At 44.0% G+C, this 17,466-nt stretch overlaps 2 protein-coding genes across 2 annotated transcripts in view; both read left to right on the forward strand.

Moving 5' to 3' along the window:
• The first annotated feature begins 2,510 nt into the window (after nt 1-2,510).
• Nucleotides 2,511-15,185, forward strand: LOC131564987 (uncharacterized). The gene is made up of 2 exons (XM_058815615.1): nt 2,511-2,736; nt 11,161-15,185. Exon 2 carries the CDS (start codon nt 11,664-11,666, stop codon nt 13,299-13,301), a length of 1,638 nt encoding a protein of 545 aa, XP_058671598.1. The 5' UTR covers nt 2,511-2,736; nt 11,161-11,663; the 3' UTR covers nt 13,302-15,185.
• Nucleotides 6,807-17,466, forward strand: part of RBM33 (RNA binding motif protein 33) — a 100,174-nt gene continuing 89,514 nt past the window's right edge. Inside the window, exon 1 of the mRNA XM_058815625.1 lies at nt 6,807-8,406. Within this exon, the coding sequence (XP_058671608.1) occupies nt 8,223-8,406 (184 nt within the window). The 5' untranslated portion in view covers nt 6,807-8,222. The remainder of the gene's footprint in view (nt 8,407-17,466) is intronic.

A 17,466-nucleotide genomic window follows, 5' to 3' on the forward strand; every position in this document is an offset into this window, starting at 1 on the left:
AAAAGTTGGAGCTTTTTATACAGAATCCAGAGCAAGTACAGTTCCTGGAATTTGAAAATTCATAGAAAATTCTGAGTGAAGGTGAGTAGAGTCACCATACCTGTCTCTGTCATTACCATTTAGGTCCCTGTTTCACATCTGTTGAAGTTTGGACACCTGGAGATGGCCACTTTTTTGTACCAGAGCTGTGCAAAATGGCTAAAGTGTCTGTATATTATCAAAATAATAGTTAAGTGTCCTGTTATTTCTCTTTAACATTGGACTGGTCTGTTAAGAAAATGGTAATTGGTTTCTGTTTGGACTGTCAGTCAAAAAATTTGTTATTAAAATGAGCAAAAATATAGAGTATAAAATATCCATAAAATCTACATATGTGAATTCCACAAAGCTGCCCATTGTGAACACTGTTTAACAATTTTCCAGCATCAAACAAATTATACAGAGAATTTTGACAGGAGAGCTGTGAATTGTAACAGGCTGCAGCTGAGCCTGGCTGAGTCTTGCCCCGCACAGCCTTTAAAGGGTCCAGGAAACTCCTTCCCTTGCCAGGAATCTCTTTTGTACTGCAAAGCAGCTTCAGGAAAGGAAGATCAATACCAAGAAGCAATTGGTGAACTCCTGGCCCCCCACTGAAATCCTCATGGGTTTTTACCATTGGTGATTGTTGTATTCACTCATCACTCCCATGTCAGGCAGTCAGGGCTGAACTGATGGACTACACATTAAATTATCAGCAAGCATCACCCACTGATGGCCTGTTTCCCACATTAAAGCAGAATTTGGCTGTGAGTTTGTAGGAATACATAAAGAATAAACTTCTGCCTGTATGGTTGTGAAGAAAACCTGAAAAATGAGATCAAATGCAATGTAGAGACAAGTCTGCAGGGAGCACAGAACAAAGTGACATGAGAACTTCCCTATTCTCCTAGCGAGGGTTTAATCAGATAACGCTGATAATTTAAATACTAACATTGTTAATTATTTCCATGAGGACTTGTCCACCTGGGAAAGTTTTGCCATTTACTTGAACTAGTCTTGTTATAGTAGGCTCCATTAAATTGTTTTAGGTCAGATTTGGTTTCCTTACAAGTAGTATAACTTAGAAGTTTGTTTTATATCATGGCATAATTTTATATTGCATTTAAGCTGGCCTGTGCAGAAGTCTGGATTTCCCTGTTAAAACTTGGAGAAGTCAGGAAGGAAAAGTTGAAAGGAAAACTTTTTGGTAATTACTTTTCTGATCAGTGATCCAAACTGATATACTCAGCAGCCACAGTGAAAATGAGAGGGGGGCAAGTAGCCAAGCAGCCAGGAGGGCAGTGCTTGGAGTGCCAGCAGGAAGGGATTCACAACTTGCAGTGAACTAAAGTGAGCGTGTTGTAACTCTGAACCTGTAAAGGGAGATGAACTCAGGTGAGGTTTGAGTGGGGAAGCAAGAGCCACAGGATCTGAACTTCTTCAATTAATACATGGGTTATTAATTCAAGGCATGCTCAAGCCTTGAAAGATGGGAGACCACAGATCTCCCTAACACACCTTGACCATCCCCTTCATGGTGTATTTAATGATTTGTGAGGTGTTTTGTCACCCAACAGGCAGCTGTACTCGGTGGTTCAAGCTGAAGCCTCAATGCAGCCCCATATGCGCAGCTCTGGTACCCTCCATTCAGGAAGGACATTGGATCTGCTGGAGCGGCTCCACAGAAAGGAAACGGAGCTGGGGCAGGGTCTGGAGTGCAAGAATGGCAAGGAGCAGCTGAGGGAACTGGGGCCGCTCAGCCTGGAGAAAAGGAGACTCAGGGGCACCTTATCACTCTTTACAACCACCTGAAAGGAGGGTGTGGTCAGCGGAGAGCTGATCTCATTTCTAAAGCAATATGCGATAGGACAAGAAATAATCTTGAGCTGCACCAGGGGAAGTTTAGGTGGGACAGAGTGCGCGATTAGGGACTGGAATGGGCTGCTCAGGGTGGTGGAGGAGTCACCGTTCCTGGAAGCATTTAGAAAGACTGGACGTGGCACTCAGTGCCGGGCTGTAATTGCTATGCCGCTCTTCCGTCACGGGCTGGCCTCGATGATCTCAGAGGTCTTTCCCAACCTAACTGAGCCCGTGATTCAGTGCGGGCCGCGCATTTCAGCGGTGCTACGAGGAGTCACCCACGTCCGCAAAAGACACGCACAGACCCCCATGAGAGAGTCTCTCCCTCCCACTCCCCCTGTTTGCGCAGGCCAGGTGAACCAGCACCGGCTCAGCCGCCACGCACGCAGCCGGGACAGCGAACACTGCCCGCACCCTGCGCCCCGTGCCCCGCCCCGGCCGCCATTCCGCCCTCACGCCGCCCCCGCGCACGCGCCCCGCCCGCCCTTTCCACCGCGCACGCGCGCCGCCCTCCCGCCCCGCGCACGCGCGGGAAGCGCCGGCCTGACCAACCAGCGGCGCGCGCCGCCCGCCCGCCCCCGCCGCGGAGGGAGGGCCCGAGGTCCGCCGCCGTCCCGGCATGCAGCGCGGCGGCGACGGCGGTGGCGGCCGCCATGTCGTGCTAGTTTGTTGTTCTCCGGCGGCGGGAGCGGGGCCCGCCGGGCGCTGAATCCGAGCCCTTCCCGGCCCCTCGCCCGCGTCCTTCGCCGCGGCAACCGGCACCCGCCGCTCCGGCGGGCGGCACCGCGGCGCTGCCGCGACCCGCCGCCGCCCGGGCCGGCCGAAGAGCCATGGCTGCCGCGCTGGGAGGAGGCGCAGGTGGGTGCTGGGGCCGCGCCCGGGGGAGCGGGGCCGGCTCGGGGCGGCGCGGCCGGCGGGGTGAGGGCACCGCGGGCTCGGCGGGGCCCGCCCGGGGCGGAGGCGCTGCCGCTGCTGCCGCGGGCCCGGCTGGGGGCGGCGCGTCCCGCGTGGCCGGGGCCGGGGGCGCGGATCGGGGCTGCGGGAGCGGCCCTGGCATCGCGGGGTCCCGGCAGCGCCGCTCCGGTCCCGGGGCCGGCCATGGCGGGGAGCGGCTGCGGCCGCTCGGCGGGGCACGGCCCGCGGGGACAGCGGCCTCGGCGCGGGGCCTTCCGGGGACGTGGGTGGGTTTTAGTGAAAGACATTCCAGGATCTGTTAGGTTGGAAAACATCTCTGAGACCGCCCAGCCCAACCTATGGCCGAACACCGCTGTATCAACTAAACCGCGGTACTGAGTGCCACGTCCGCCTCTAGGGATGGTTGGTGTTTTTTCGCATAGATTTTACAGGTACAGGTGTGTGGCTTGAGTAACACGTCTTTACGGTGTAGTTTAATTTATTTCATAGACTATGCAGAAGTGGAGGATCTCACTTGAGAAGTGTAAAATGAAGTCAGTGTTTGACTCCAAGACTCTCAGGTGTTTGTTCCGCTGTGCTTCTGCATGAACACAGATACTTCTACAAGCAGCGTTTTAATAGACAGCTCTGTGGTTCTGATTAAGCAATATTTGCAATATAAGCAAATATTAATATTTGGTTGGGTGATTAAAGGAAAGTATTTTAGAAGTCTCTCCAGAGTTTTCAGGAGTGATACAGTTGAGAGGATTTGTGTGTTTCTGTACTTGCTTTCATTAGGAGTAGCAGTTTACAGACTGATCAGAGTGGTCAGTTGACCCACTTGTCCTTATCTGTATGAAAGTTTTTGGTGATTTAGTGTCTGTAAGTTGTTGTCGAGGAGGAGAGGGGTGGTTGGTTCAGTGCTCACTTTGCTGAGGGGTCTGACTGTGCTCCATGGTTCGTTTGGTGGGTAACAAGGCACATAACCATAATTACATTTTTACCCATAATTGCATTTTTATGGGAAGTCTTGCCACACATAAAGGTAAATATTACAAAGAAATTCCCAAATTTAGGAGCTGAATTTGGGAAGAAGGCTAGAAAGGACAGCACTACTGGTGAGACAGCAAGTTGTTTAATACCTTGAACATTGTTATAATAGGATTAAATATACTGCAATATTGGAGTTACTTTTCAAAAGTCTTTGTGCTAATTTCTGTGGTTCTGGTCTGTGGTTCCACTTGTCATGTGGAAGTAAGGTTGCTCTTCATGTGTTAGGTGGAAGTTTTTGTGGTATTGTGAGGATGGAGTAATTTAAGGAAAGTTTCACTTGTGAAGCATTTTGTTTCTCTTGTTTAAAACTGCTTCAAGTTGAATGAACGTGCTTTCATGTTCTGCAGCAGGCAACCTTCAACAAAGTGGTAAAACTGCCATTTCAAGGCTGATTTTTGTTGTTGTGGCGTTCCATTTGTGTTCAAGGGTGAATTGGGATCCCTTTGTTTTAAGTGGACATAAGCAGTTTGTTCATCATTCACACTGTGCTCATCAGTAAATGGTGGCCACTTAAATATGAGCCCTGCCCCATATAGAAGTGTTTGTTTGCTCTTGGTGCAACACTTGCTGAATGGAGGAACCCACAGGTCACACACTTATGTGGTCCTTGTGACTACTCAGGGACAATTCCTGGGTGAGGTTGTTAAATACACTTTTAAAGCCCAGTCAAGAAAGCCTAGGACTTACAGAAATTGAATATGCAGCTGGTTTTGGAAGGGGACTGCTTTCTAAAGTCAGTAGTGGTAGCATGTGAAAGAAGCTCTGAACTAAGTAGTTTTGGTCATTTAAAGTTTTGACTATAGAAATTAATGTTTGGGATTTAGTTTTTAAATTTTGGGGGTGAGGAAAAGACTTTAAATTATGGGCATAACAGCACCCCACTGTTTTCTTAAAAAAAAGGCTAATGATTGCTAAAATAGTACAGAATAGGTATTAGGCATACAAATTAGTGTTAATTTGACTTGTAGCATGATAGCTGACAAAATTAGATAGTTTTGGTTTTGAGGATGCAGATTAAAGTTTAAGTCCTCTGTAAGGGTGTGTTACAGGACTGAGAATGAAATGTGGAATGTCTGTGTTGGCTGAACATTTCAGCGTATTTGATGGAAGGCAGGTGTTGGACAGCATGCATGGACTCATTGCTCACTGATAGTTTTTAAAGCTTTGGGGAAATAAGTGATGTGATTCTTCAGAATAAATCATTCACAAGTACTTTTGTGACCAGATATGTTGGTGCAGCAAAGCTTTCTGAGGATGAAGGTTAAGGCTCTTTTGGTGTTGGGTTTCACAAACTAGAAAGTTTTGCAGTGATGGTCTGTGAGGTCTCTGGGAGTAATTCACAGTTGCATAACAGCTTGCAAATTCTTTAGCTGATCAGCCTGATGCAGCCTGCTTCAAGTTGTAGAATGGCTGCATGTTGAAACAGGAGGAGTTGAGGTGGGTGTGCTGGTGATGGGACCTTGAGGGCTCATAGTTGCTCATTGATAAGGGACTGGTTCCCAAACTTTGTTCCAATTTTACACACACAAACAGAACCAGAGGAAACACTGAATATTGAGTAACATAATCTTAGAAGGTGAGTACAGAGAGCATGGAAGCTTTCTCTTCACAAGGGTCCGTGAAGAGCAGGCAAGGGACAGTGGCTACAAATTGCACCAGGAGAGGCTTCACTTGCTGCAAAAAAGACTCTTAACAGGGAGGTAATCACTCACTGGAAGAATTTCCTCAGGTACATGATGGAACCTCTGTTACTGGAGACTTTCAGGATATGTTTGACAGGATGCTAGGTAAATTATCTCATCTAGGCTCCCTTTTTCATGGGAGACCAGGTGGTGTTGGAGAGTCCCTTCAAACCTGGACTATTACATGGTTTAATGATCATATAAGGTAACAACCATTTTGTATAAATGCTGACATTTTCTTGATACTTACTGCAGTCAGTGTGCAGCTAGATATTAGTCTCATTTAGGGAGAGGTTAAACAACAAACCATGTTCAAAACAAAGCAAGGAGAATCTCTTCATTTTCTGCCATAGTGCAGTAAGGGAAAATTATTGTAAATTTTATGTTCAGATTAATTTACTTCTGATGAACATCAGTGGTCAGGAAGACTTTGGGTGGAGATGTCTTGGGGTTGTGAGTCATGACATGGGATGGGGTGGAGGAGGAGTTGGAGAGGGTCCATTGCCAGATGTGTCCCTTCCTGCTGGAAGTCCTGCATGGAGAGAAGCAGAATGGCTGTTTCTTTACCTCCGTGGCTGTCAGCAGCTTCATTTCATGTGAACATGTCTGAGGTTGGCTCTTGCACTCCCAGCAGTGTCAGGGCTTTAAAAGCCTCTTGTGAAGCAGTTGATAAAAAGTGGAGCAAAGCTGGCGCTGCTGGCACAGCCCGTGTGATGTGTGGTGCATTCTGTGTGGGGCGGATCTCTGCCCAGGGATGCAGAAGTTGTCCAGGGTGACGGATTCAGTGGAACTTGTGCTTCAGGCTATTCTGCAGTGGCCTCCAGGGACTGGAAACAGATTCTGCATTGTGCCTGGGTGATGCACACATTAAAACTCCTCCATGTCTTGGAGATCTAAAGAGTTCATAGTTCATGAAATAATATGCTCAAGGTACCAAGAACCAGTGCACTTGTGTTGTATGTAGTATTGCACTAAAAACTAGTGCCAAAAACTTCAGCGTGCTTGAGGCAGGGAGATGTCCTCTAAACACAGCAATGCTTAATCTCTGCTTTTTTGATAAGGTCTAACTCTTCTGAATGTCATCTCTTTTCAGGTCATATGAAATAAACTTAGCCTTAGTATCAGTTTACAAAAGCCAGGCAAAACTATTTTGTATCAAATACTAAACCTCAGATTTTAGGTCACATAGAATTTGTTGTCAGAATAAGTTAAGATGATGGCTTTCACAGGCTTGACCAAAAAACTTCCAAGTAAGTGATGTGATTCATCCTGTGTTATGTTGTGCTGCAGCCTCAGTTTTAACTATAACTTTGTTTGCTGTGAAATGTACTGGAGAGTTTCTGGAGAGTTGCAGTTTCTCATCAGTGTCCAAATCCATTTGGGAACCGAGCTCGTGTGCATTTCATTGAAGCTCTCAGCTTTCCGTCACTGCTCAGCATTTGTAATAGAAAGACTATGGCGCTTTTGGTTTTCCAAAGCAAATATATTTTCTAGTTCAATCAGACTTTGAAAGTATTTTTTTTGTGACTTGGTGGTTTTGGGTTTAGATGTGGTTTATTAATTAAAAAAAAAAAAAAGGAAGAGGCCCTGTTTCTTTCAAGCATTGATTACAAAATTTCAATTCCAGACACCATATCATAATTAGTTCTGATCTTGCATACTGCTAATGACTTGCTTGGCATACAAACTCTAAAAAAAAAGTTGGTTATAAGAAGATACAAATAATTTCTCTCCTGTATAACTTACTTTTTGTTTTATGTCTTTGAGGAAGCCAAACTTTGTCTACAGAAATAATTTGAAAACAAAACATGAAATGCACTAATTGAGGAACGTGTTAGGCAGATATTAGGTTGTTACACTTAGTCACCAAGTACTTAGAGCTTCTGTGAGTAATTGTTTACCAATACCAAGGCTGTCTGGTGTCTGTCCCTGAACAGATAAACTGAACTGTTTGTGTTTGAGCGTGGGGTATTTGTGCATAATGTGGGAGTAAGGCTGAACGTGATTTTTGTGATGGTGTAGAAGGGTTGATTATTTTGTAGTAAGTGGGACTGGATTCGTAATGGGCTTCATGAAGTGCTGGGTTTGTGGCACAGACTTGGATTCAGAAATTCCTGTTGACCTTGAAACCCCAAAACAGATAGCCTTCAAGAAATAATGAGTTAAATCATAGAATGTGAGGCATTTGAAGAAAGCATAGCATTAGGAAACACATAAAGCAATAAATCAGCTAAAGCATGAAACACAATGACAGAAAAGAGAGATAGGAGTAGGGAACTGATGGGCTAAGCATGTTCAGAGCCAACAATGTCAAACTGACCCTAAGAACTTTGCCAAGCCATAGAGACCAAGCCAAGTACACCGGGAATTGACCAAATTAGGAAAGAAGTTCAAAAGTTTAAAGAGGAAGACCCATCAGGAGACCCCAGCCCATGATGAAGGCAACCGGAACGACCACCAAGATGATCCTCAAGAGAGGTGTCCCTGCCCATGCTCCGCCTACAACACGCCCCCTATGAATATTCACGATTATGCATATGATCTGATGTAATCCTATATTCAAAACTGTATAAAAGCCTGCTTTTGTTACGGGAGACTCAGAAATCCATTTTGTGATTTCTCCGACGCGTCGCAATAAAATACCTCCTGCTTATCTGACTTAGGCTGAGTCTCTTAAGCAGTTATTCTTTGCCTTTTGGGGCAAAATTCGGCATCATGTTCTGGCGACCCAGATGGGACCAGACAGGAGATCCGGGCCTTGAGAGGTCCTCCCGGGCCGAGTCCGGGGTCGGGATTCTCTGGGCGCCCCTGACGAATTTTTTGTCAGAAGAGACTTCCCCCCCGGACCGGCGCTTTCGGTGGACGAAGGGTTCCCTGCATCTCCTGCTCCAATTAAGAGGTATTTGAATTGTTTATTGGTTTTGGGATAAAGCGCTTTGTTGGGAAACGGGGGTCAGACGTGACCGCCCGAAGGGAAAGCTGGGGGACGCCCCAGTAAAGAATCCCAGCTGGGTTAGAGGCATGGTAATAGAAACGCAGGTTAAAGTCCTGCTACTGGGTGAGAGTCCCGGTAATAGAAACGCAGGTTAAAGTCCTGCTGTTAGAAGGAGTATTTGTTTATCTTGGTATCTTTAGTTTGTTTTTATTGTGTGGGAAACTTTTTTAACATTGTGTTTAATGTTATAATACTGTGAATTAAGGGTCAAGAACTAAGAATGCTTTCTGAGAATGGGAGAGAGGTCTGTTAATTGGTGGTTTTCATGTGTCTGTCTGGTCTATTAGTTGGTGGTCTTCATGTGTCTGTTCTACTAGCCCTGGAAAGGGATAAGAAGGGTCCAAAGCCTAAGGAATGTTGCTGTGATGCATGTAGTAGAAATGAGAAAAAGCAGAAAGCAGATGCCAGAATTTTGGTGGCAGCAGTTCAAGAAATGCAGGCAGCTTTGAATACAGAAAAATTTGCAGGGAAAGACAAACAGTGGAATTCAGGATCTATTTTTAGGAACACAAGACCTGTGCGTTTTTTTCCGCGGCAAGAAAAAAAAACACTTTAAAAATTCTTGCCCCACTTTGAAGGGTGCGGGACCTACCTGTTTTTATTGTCATAAGAAGGGGCACCTGCAAAAAAATTGCAGAAAGAAACAGCAAGATGAGAAAACTTCTCAAGAAAATCAGAGAGGGCAAGAGTTTTGTTTAACGAAGAGGACCGAATTACACCTAGAAGAGCCCTTGATAATAAAGCTAAGAGTAGGTCCTCAGAGTGAAGAATTTGTACTTTTTAGTAAATGCAGGAGTTTCTCGGTCAACAGTGACAAAATTACCCCAGGGATGTGAGATAAGTTGTGAGCGAGTTTCAGTAATCGGAATCACAGGAGAAGCTTTCCCTGTTCCTGTAATAAAAGGAGCGAAAATTGAAACAAATGACAAATTTGGAGTAAATGATTTATTGTTGATACCAGAGGCCGAGGAGAATATGTTAGGCAGAGATCTAATACTAGCCCTAAATTTACAGATAAAACCCTGTGAAGGAAAACTTGAAATTCATTCTTTACCTGAAGAAGATAATCTAGAAATTAATGACATGAGTTGGCATTCAGGTGAAGTGGGAAAAAGTTTAGGGTGAAGGAGTCTAGTCCCCTTAGTCCCTCCTGGTCAGCGCAAGCCTGTGAATTTTAAAAAGGCAAAAAGGGACTATTTATACAGACTCCAAAGTAGGTTTTTAGTGTAGTACATACTTTTAGAGAAATTTGGAAGGAGACTTATAAACACTCAAAGGAAGGGGTTAATATATGGGGGTTTGATAATTAAAAAAAAAAAAAAAAAAAGCGATAGTTCATATAAAAAAAAAACCACCAGAGGGAGAGGGATATTAGAGTCAGAGAAATAATTTGGCTGGTAAAGAAGCAAAAAGAGCGACCTTAAGAAAGGGAGATACTGAAATCATGACTTTACAAAAAAAAAAAAAATAGAAATTCAGCAGGAGACTCTTTCCTTTCCGCTAGTAAAATTGGCAGCTATAAGGAAATTAGGAGCAACATTTAAGGAAGAAAAGTGAGTTTTTCCTGATGATAGAATTATGATGCCAAAACCAGTGGCACATTTGATTTTAGATAACTTGTATAGACGGACATACTGGGAAACAAGAGCCTTTTGTGACCACTTTTTAAAATGTCTTTGAGTGTATGAGGATATTTGAAATTAAAAAGCAAATTACCCAGGGGTGTCTCACCTGTTAAAAGGTAAATAAAAAGGTGTTTAAAAGCCCTCCCCCTGGAGGATGCAAAACAGCCTAACGGCTATTTCAAAAGGTCCAAGTTGATTTTGTAGACTTGCTTAAAGTAGGTTGGTGGAAATATTTGTTAATTATAGTAGATCAATTAACTTAGTGGGTTAAAGCACAGTTCAAACAGTACTTTTGATTAATACGGGAGCAACTTTTTCGGTTTTAAATCAGGAATTGGTACCTGAAAGTGATGAATTTGTACAATTTGTGAGAGCAACAGGCCAACCAGAAAAGCCTTACTTTTTAAAACCCATTAAATACAATATTGGGAAACAAATGGGAATTCATCAGTTCTTATATTTACCAAATTCACCAAAGCCCTTATTGGGAAGAGACCTATTGGAGAACTTGGGAGCCATAATAAAATTCAACAAAGACAAATTAGAATTTCAAGTAAATGAGGAACGACTGATTACAGCTAGTTCTAAGCCTAACAATCAGCTGTGTAGAACCTTAACCTGAGAATCACAATTTCGAGCAAATCCTGAGCAAGACTCACCCGTTAGTCTGGGCTACTGCTCGAGCGGGAGATAAAACAGCTGTTGATTTAGCAGTAACCTGGAACTCGCTCTTTGAAGCTTTAAAGGAATGGAGAATAGAGAGAGAAACTGAGTAAGATGCGGACGAAGAGTCGGGGCTGATACCAGACCGGGGGGGGGGGGGGGGGGGGGGGGGGGCTGAGGTAGAAGGGGGCTCTGATGGGGAACTTGGTGAAGAAAGTTCAGATGCCAAGGGAGTTACCTGGCATGCTACCAGAGCTTCTGGGAAAGCTGCCAAAACTTCCAGGAAAGCTGCCGAAGCTTCTGGGAAAGCTGCCAAGGCCTTGGAGAAAGCTCCTTATCAGCCTCTTCTTCTTACTTCTCTCTCCTTTAGCTAACAGGCCCGCTGCTAGCCCCTTCCACAATTCCCCCTGAAATCAAAACAAGCAGCATCGATTGGGGCAAGACCAGTGGTAAGAAAACAATACCCTCTGAGGATAGAAGAAAGGAAGGGGATTGAGCCCATAATCAAAAGGTTTTTGGAACTGAGGTCATTGATAGAATGCGAATCGGATTTTAATACACCGATCCTGCCAGTAAAGAAACCTAATGGAGCTTATAGACTAGTTCAGGATCTGAGAGCAGTAAACGAAATAACCAAGACATTACATCCGATAGTCGCTAATCCATACACGCTTTTAACTAGACTGAAGGACAACTTGGCCTGGTTCACCGTATTAGATTTGAAAGACGCATTCTTCTGCCTTCCCTTAGCTCCCGAGAGTCAAAAGATTTTTGCCTTAGAACAGTGAGAAAGGCCGCTGGGAGATGGCACTCTTCTGCAGTGTATGTAGACGACCTCCTAATAGCAACAGTGACAGAAGAAGAATGCATTGAATGGACTATTTCCTTGTTAAATTTCCTGGGTTTAAGTGGATATCGAGTCTCTCAACAGAAAGCACAGCTGGTGCAAAAGAAATGGTGTACCTGGGATACGAAGTCTCCAGAGGACAGCGATCCCTGGGAGCAGCTAGGAAAGAGGCCATCTGCCAGATGTCTAAACCAGAGACGGTGAGAGATCTGCGCGCCTTTCTGGGGATGACAGGTTGGTGTCGGCTATGGATCTACCAGTATGGAATACTCGCTAAACCACTGTATGATTTGTTGAAGGAAACTAAGGACGTTCTAGTTTGGACTCCCGAGGCAGAAGGGGCCTTCAGGAAGTTGAAGCTGGAGCTAATGAGAGCACCGGCCTTAGGTCTCCCAGATGTATTAAAACCATTCTGGCTGTTCTCCCATGAACGACAAGGGATGGCCCTAGGAGTCTTAGCACAGCAGTTGGGACCACACAAGAGGGCTGTGGCCTACTTCTCCAAGCGATTGGATGAAGTAAGTAAAGGATGGCCAGGCTGTCTGAGGACAGTGGCCGCAGTGATAATTAACATAGAGGAGGCCAGGAAGCTCACGTTGGGCCAAAAGGTGACTGTGTTAGTATCTCACACTGTGTCGGCTGTGCTGGAACAGAAAGGCAACCATTGGTTGTCGCCTTCCAGATTCCTAAAATACCAGGCCATCCTGGCTGAATCAGATGATGTAACCATTCAGGTAACTAACATTGTGAACCCAGCTTCATTTCTAGAAGGGAGAGCCCCAGCAGAACCCATCGAACACGACTGCCTGGAAACAATTGAAGCCGTCTACTACAGTCGCCCAGATCTCAAAGAAGAGCTGCTCGAAGATGCGGACAACTGGTTCTCGGATGGCAGCAGCTTCGTGAAGCGAGGAGTAAGAATGGCTGGCTATGCAGTCACTACTACAGAAAGGGTAATTGAGTCAAACCCCTTGCCTGCAGGGACTTCAGCCCAAAAGGCAGAACTGATAGCTCTGACTCGAGCCCTGGAATTGGCGGAAAACATGCAAATTAATATATGGACAGACTCTAAATATGCTTTTTCCGTTGTACACGCTCATGGGGCCATCTGGAAAGAAAGAGGACTGTTGACTACACAAGGAAAAACAGTCAAACATGCAGAGGAGGTTCTGCGATTGCTAGAGGCGGTGCAACTCCCAGCACAAGTGGCCATAATGCATTGTAAGGGACATCTGAAAGGTGACACTGTTCCAGAAATAGGGAACAGGAAGGCAGATACAGAAGCTAAATTGGCTGCCACAAGAACTAGGGAAGTGGAAATAGTGGCCCTAATAAATAGTTGGGGTCAATTGGAAACAAGACAGTTAGTAGTACCAGGAAATGTGATGTGGCAGTTTGTAAAAGCAGAACATGAGAAGGCCCACTGGGATCTAGATCCGCTTTACCAATATTTGCAAACCAAGATAGCAGGACCAAAATTATTTACTACTGTAAAACACGTTACGTCCCAGTGCGAGCGGTGTCTGAAAAACAACCCGAATACGAGAACCAAGGTACACCAAGGGGCCATAAATCGAGGTAAATTCCCAGGTGAAGTATGGCAAATTGATTTTTCTGAACTCCCAAGAAAAAGGGGGGTTTCGGTATTTGTTGGTATTAACTGATACATTTTCTGGGTGGCCTGAAGCATTCCCTTGTAGGACAAATAAGGAAAGAGAGGTAACTAAAGTACTGTTGAATGAAATTATTCCACGGTTTGGGGTACCGAAGAGCATTTCTTCGGATAGGGGTACACATTTCTGTGCAAAAGTAGTGAGAGCAATAAGTAAAGCATTACAAATCAAATAGCAATTACACACGCCTTACCGTCCACAGGCCAGTGAGCAAGTAGAAAAGATGAATCATCTTATCAAACAGCAAATTGCCAAAATTTTGCTCTGCTGAGGTTGAGAGTCAAACCGAGATCAAGAGAAAGGTTAAGCCCATTTGAAATTTTGTATGGTAGACCTTATGCTATGCAAGTTGTAAATGGGGACGCCATAGACCAAATCGGTAATCAATACATTTACGATTATGTAATTACGGTGGAGAAACAGTTTGATAAAAATGCTACTGTGATGATAGAGCACCAACCCAAACAACCTGATTGCAAATTGCATCAGTTTAATCCCGGTGATTGGGTATGTTAAGAATCTTTTAAGAGAACCCCTACAAGAGAAGTGGGAGGAAGCTTTCCAAGTGCTGCTGACTACCTTCACTGCGGTTCAGATCAAAGAGCAAACCACGTAGATCTACTCCACGAGTCAAGAAAGCTCCAGAGAACAAACAAGAGGAGCAGACATTATAATTCTGACTCCACCTCAAACCTTTACAACTCTGATCATTGAGTTCTCGAGGGACTCTCTAGATACCTGCTAAATAGATAAAGCCTTACGTATCTGAGATGTCGGGTAGTGGAATAGAATAACAGCAAGAGATGAAGGACGACGACTGCTGAGAAAGCTTTTCTTTAATGTACAGCAAGACCTCCAGCGTCTCGCGCAATATAGTGAACCAGCTGCCAGAGCCCTAACAAACCCACCACAAGATTAGATAAACAGGGTTCTTACCACGCAATTTGATGAATCCAAACCACTGAATAGTACAACCTGTTGTGCTTGTAGTAATTTGTTTTGCTGTGCTTGAGTTGCTCTAAAGTGTGCTAGGTGTGGGTATACTTACTGGTATGATCAGGCACTTGTGTGGCAAATTTGGTGTTAGAGGTGTCATGACCAATGAGCAAGAGAACATAGCTAGATTAGAGCGTTAAGTAAATTTACAAGTTTGCCAGGAAGAGAGGGACTTAATTTGTATGAGAGTGCAGAACAGATAATTACTGCTTTTGTGAGGTGGCGTTTGATTCACGAACTAAAAGGACTAGAAATAAAGAGAAATTCTCACATTGTGGCTGCCCGGTGTAGACAACAAGTCCCACTGACCCAAACATCTGTGGTAGGGCCCTTTGAGGGAGATCCTGACCAAGCATTGGGTCAGTGCATCGAGAACCTTCAGAGACTGAAGGTAGGAAAGTGGGGAACAGCAAAACTCAAAAGAAAGAAGGAAAAAAAAAAAGTGAAAGCTACACGAGATGCATTTCATTGCTGCAGTTGTATTATAGCTAGTGAGCTAAACAAATGAGATGTTAGGCCAAAGATGGGCCAAATAAAACGACAGAAGTTTTAGGCTTATTAATTACAGGTGTGCAAAGTGTTAATCATGCCGAATAGAGCAGCTATAGACTTTCGCTTTAGCGCCAGGCCATGATTGTGAAGAGTTTGAAAAATGTGTTGCATGAGAATGTGTTGCATGAGTCTCTCTGATCATTCTGTTTTGATTCACAGCAAGATGGGCTATGGTACGAGCATGTCAACGCCCTATAAGATTAAAATTTGACGAAAGAATTCGTAAGTTATAAGAAAAAGGGGGGAATGAAACCCCAAAACAGATAGCCTTCAAGAAATAATGAGTTAAATCATAGAATGTGAGGCATTTGAAGAAAGCATAGCATTAGGAAACACAAAGCAATAAATCAGCTAAAGCATGAAACACAATGACAGAAAAGAGAGATAGGAGTAGGGAACTGATGGGCTAAGCATGTTCAGAGCCAACAATGTCAAACTGACCCTAAGAACTTTGCCAAGCCATAGAGACCAAGCCAAGTACACCGGGAATTGACCAAATTAGGAAAGAAGTTCAAAAGTTTAAAGAGGAAGACCCATCAGGAGACCCCAGCCCGTGATGAAGGCAACCGGAACGACCACCAAGATGATCCTCAAGAGAGGTGTCCCTGCCCATGCTCCGCCTACAACACGCCCCCTATGAATATTCACGATTATGCATATGATCTGATGTAATCCTATATTCAAAACTGTATAAAAGCCTGCTTTTGTTACGGGAGACTCAGAAATCCATTTTGTGATTTCTCCGACGCGTTGCAATAAAATACCTCCTGCTTATCTGACTTAGGCTGAGTCTCTTAAGCAGTTATTCTTTGCCTTTTGGGGCAAAATTCGGCATCAACCTCATGTTTTTTTTCCTGCCCGATGCTGTCAGGATTTGTTACCAGAAGTTTTTGTTAAACTGATGTTAACAGTGCAGTTACATTGCCAGCCTGTGTTACAAGCACACACATTGCTCATGAAATCTGTTATTTTGTGTTGCATAGCAAGACTTACCAAAATTCACTTCACTGTTTAGCTGTTTTTACATGGTGTACTCAGGTGCAGAAAATAAAGCTTTTACAATTCCTATCTGTTTTGTAACCTTTAACAATGAGACATGCAGAAAAATATTTTGTAGAAATATGTTATTACATAAAGACAATCTGTAAAATGTTTTTAAGCTGGAGTCTTGCTCTTGAAATGCTGCCAAGTTGTCATGTTTAGTGTTTTGAATGGGATAGAGCAAGATAGGCTTGTTATATTCAGTATTATTTGAAAAACAGAGAAATTGTGTTTTTCATGTTGTAAATGACCTTTTCTTCTCTAATTTTCTGTTATTTTCTTTTTTTATTTTACTGGCTCCCTTACCTATCAAAGAATCATATTTGGTTTATTTTGCCCCAAAGCAGTGAGTTTTAGTCACTTCATTGAGAGACCTGTTGGATGAAGAGTATGTAGGACATTTTTATCCATTGAATTTTAGGATCATTGTAGCATCTCCATCTTGTTTCCATCAGAAGTCTTCAGTGCCTAAAACTACAATAATAAGCTTAATGTTCATGAAAGTGTAATGCTGAAGCAAACCAGAGCACAGAATTTTGAATTGTTCAGGTTTGTGAGACAGCACCTGGTGAGTGTTCCAGAAAGCTTTCAGATGTAGGTCTGGGAGGACTGAAAATGCAGTTGTCAAATGTTTTCCTTACTCCAGAAGTCTTGGCCATGTCACAGCAGTGAAATACTCCATGGTAGCAACAGTTGCTATGTGTGACTGCTTTTTTAGGCTCTTGGTACCATTTGAAGATGTTTAAGAGCTCTGCAGTGTTCTGCTGATTCACCTCCTACGCTTGTGAGACTTGACTGTGCAGCTTAAGACTTCCATTTTGCACAAATAATTAGTGAGGGTTTATTGAAGGGGTGTCCACAGAGTTGGAAACTGCCATCAGCACAGCCAGAGAAGAAATGAGGCTTGTATTTTGTGCATTTCTGGGGTGGATGATCTGTTCTCATTGAACGGGAAAAAAGATACCAGTTTTGACCATATATTATAAAACCATAAGCTGTATGGAACAATTTGCAGCACTGCTGGTGCAGCACCAGGGTAAAGATCAATAAAAGAGGAACCTTTTAGTGTGGGGCCTGTTGGATTTGCTGGAGATGCCCCAATGAAGGCAGGAATGAAGCATTTGACTCCCTGTTCTCAGAAGGCTAATTTATTACTTTATAATACTATATTATATTAAAGAATATTATACTAAACTGTACTAAAGAATACAGAAGGGATACTTACTAAATACTAAAAAAGATAATAATGAAAGCTTGTGACTCTTTCCAGAGTTCTGACACAGCTTGGCCCTGATTGGCCAAAGAGTCAAAACAACTCTCAGCAGAATGCAATGAAACAATCACCTGTGGGTAAACAATCTCCAAACACATTCCACGTGAGCAAAACACAGGAGAAGCAAATGAGATAAGAATTGTTTTCTTTTTCTCCTCAGCTTGCCAGGAGAAAAATCCTGAGCAAAGGGATTTTCCAGAGAATGTGAATGCCACAGGGCCCACGTGTGTTTGTGTTTATTGTGCTTCACAGCTGGCCAGAGCCTTGCACAGCAGGCTGGTCTGACAAGTCAGA

Source organism: Ammospiza caudacuta, chromosome 1, assembly GCF_027887145.1.
Source record: "Ammospiza caudacuta isolate bAmmCau1 chromosome 1, bAmmCau1.pri, whole genome shotgun sequence".
Classification (NCBI taxonomy): domain Eukaryota; kingdom Metazoa; phylum Chordata; class Aves; order Passeriformes; family Passerellidae; genus Ammospiza; species Ammospiza caudacuta.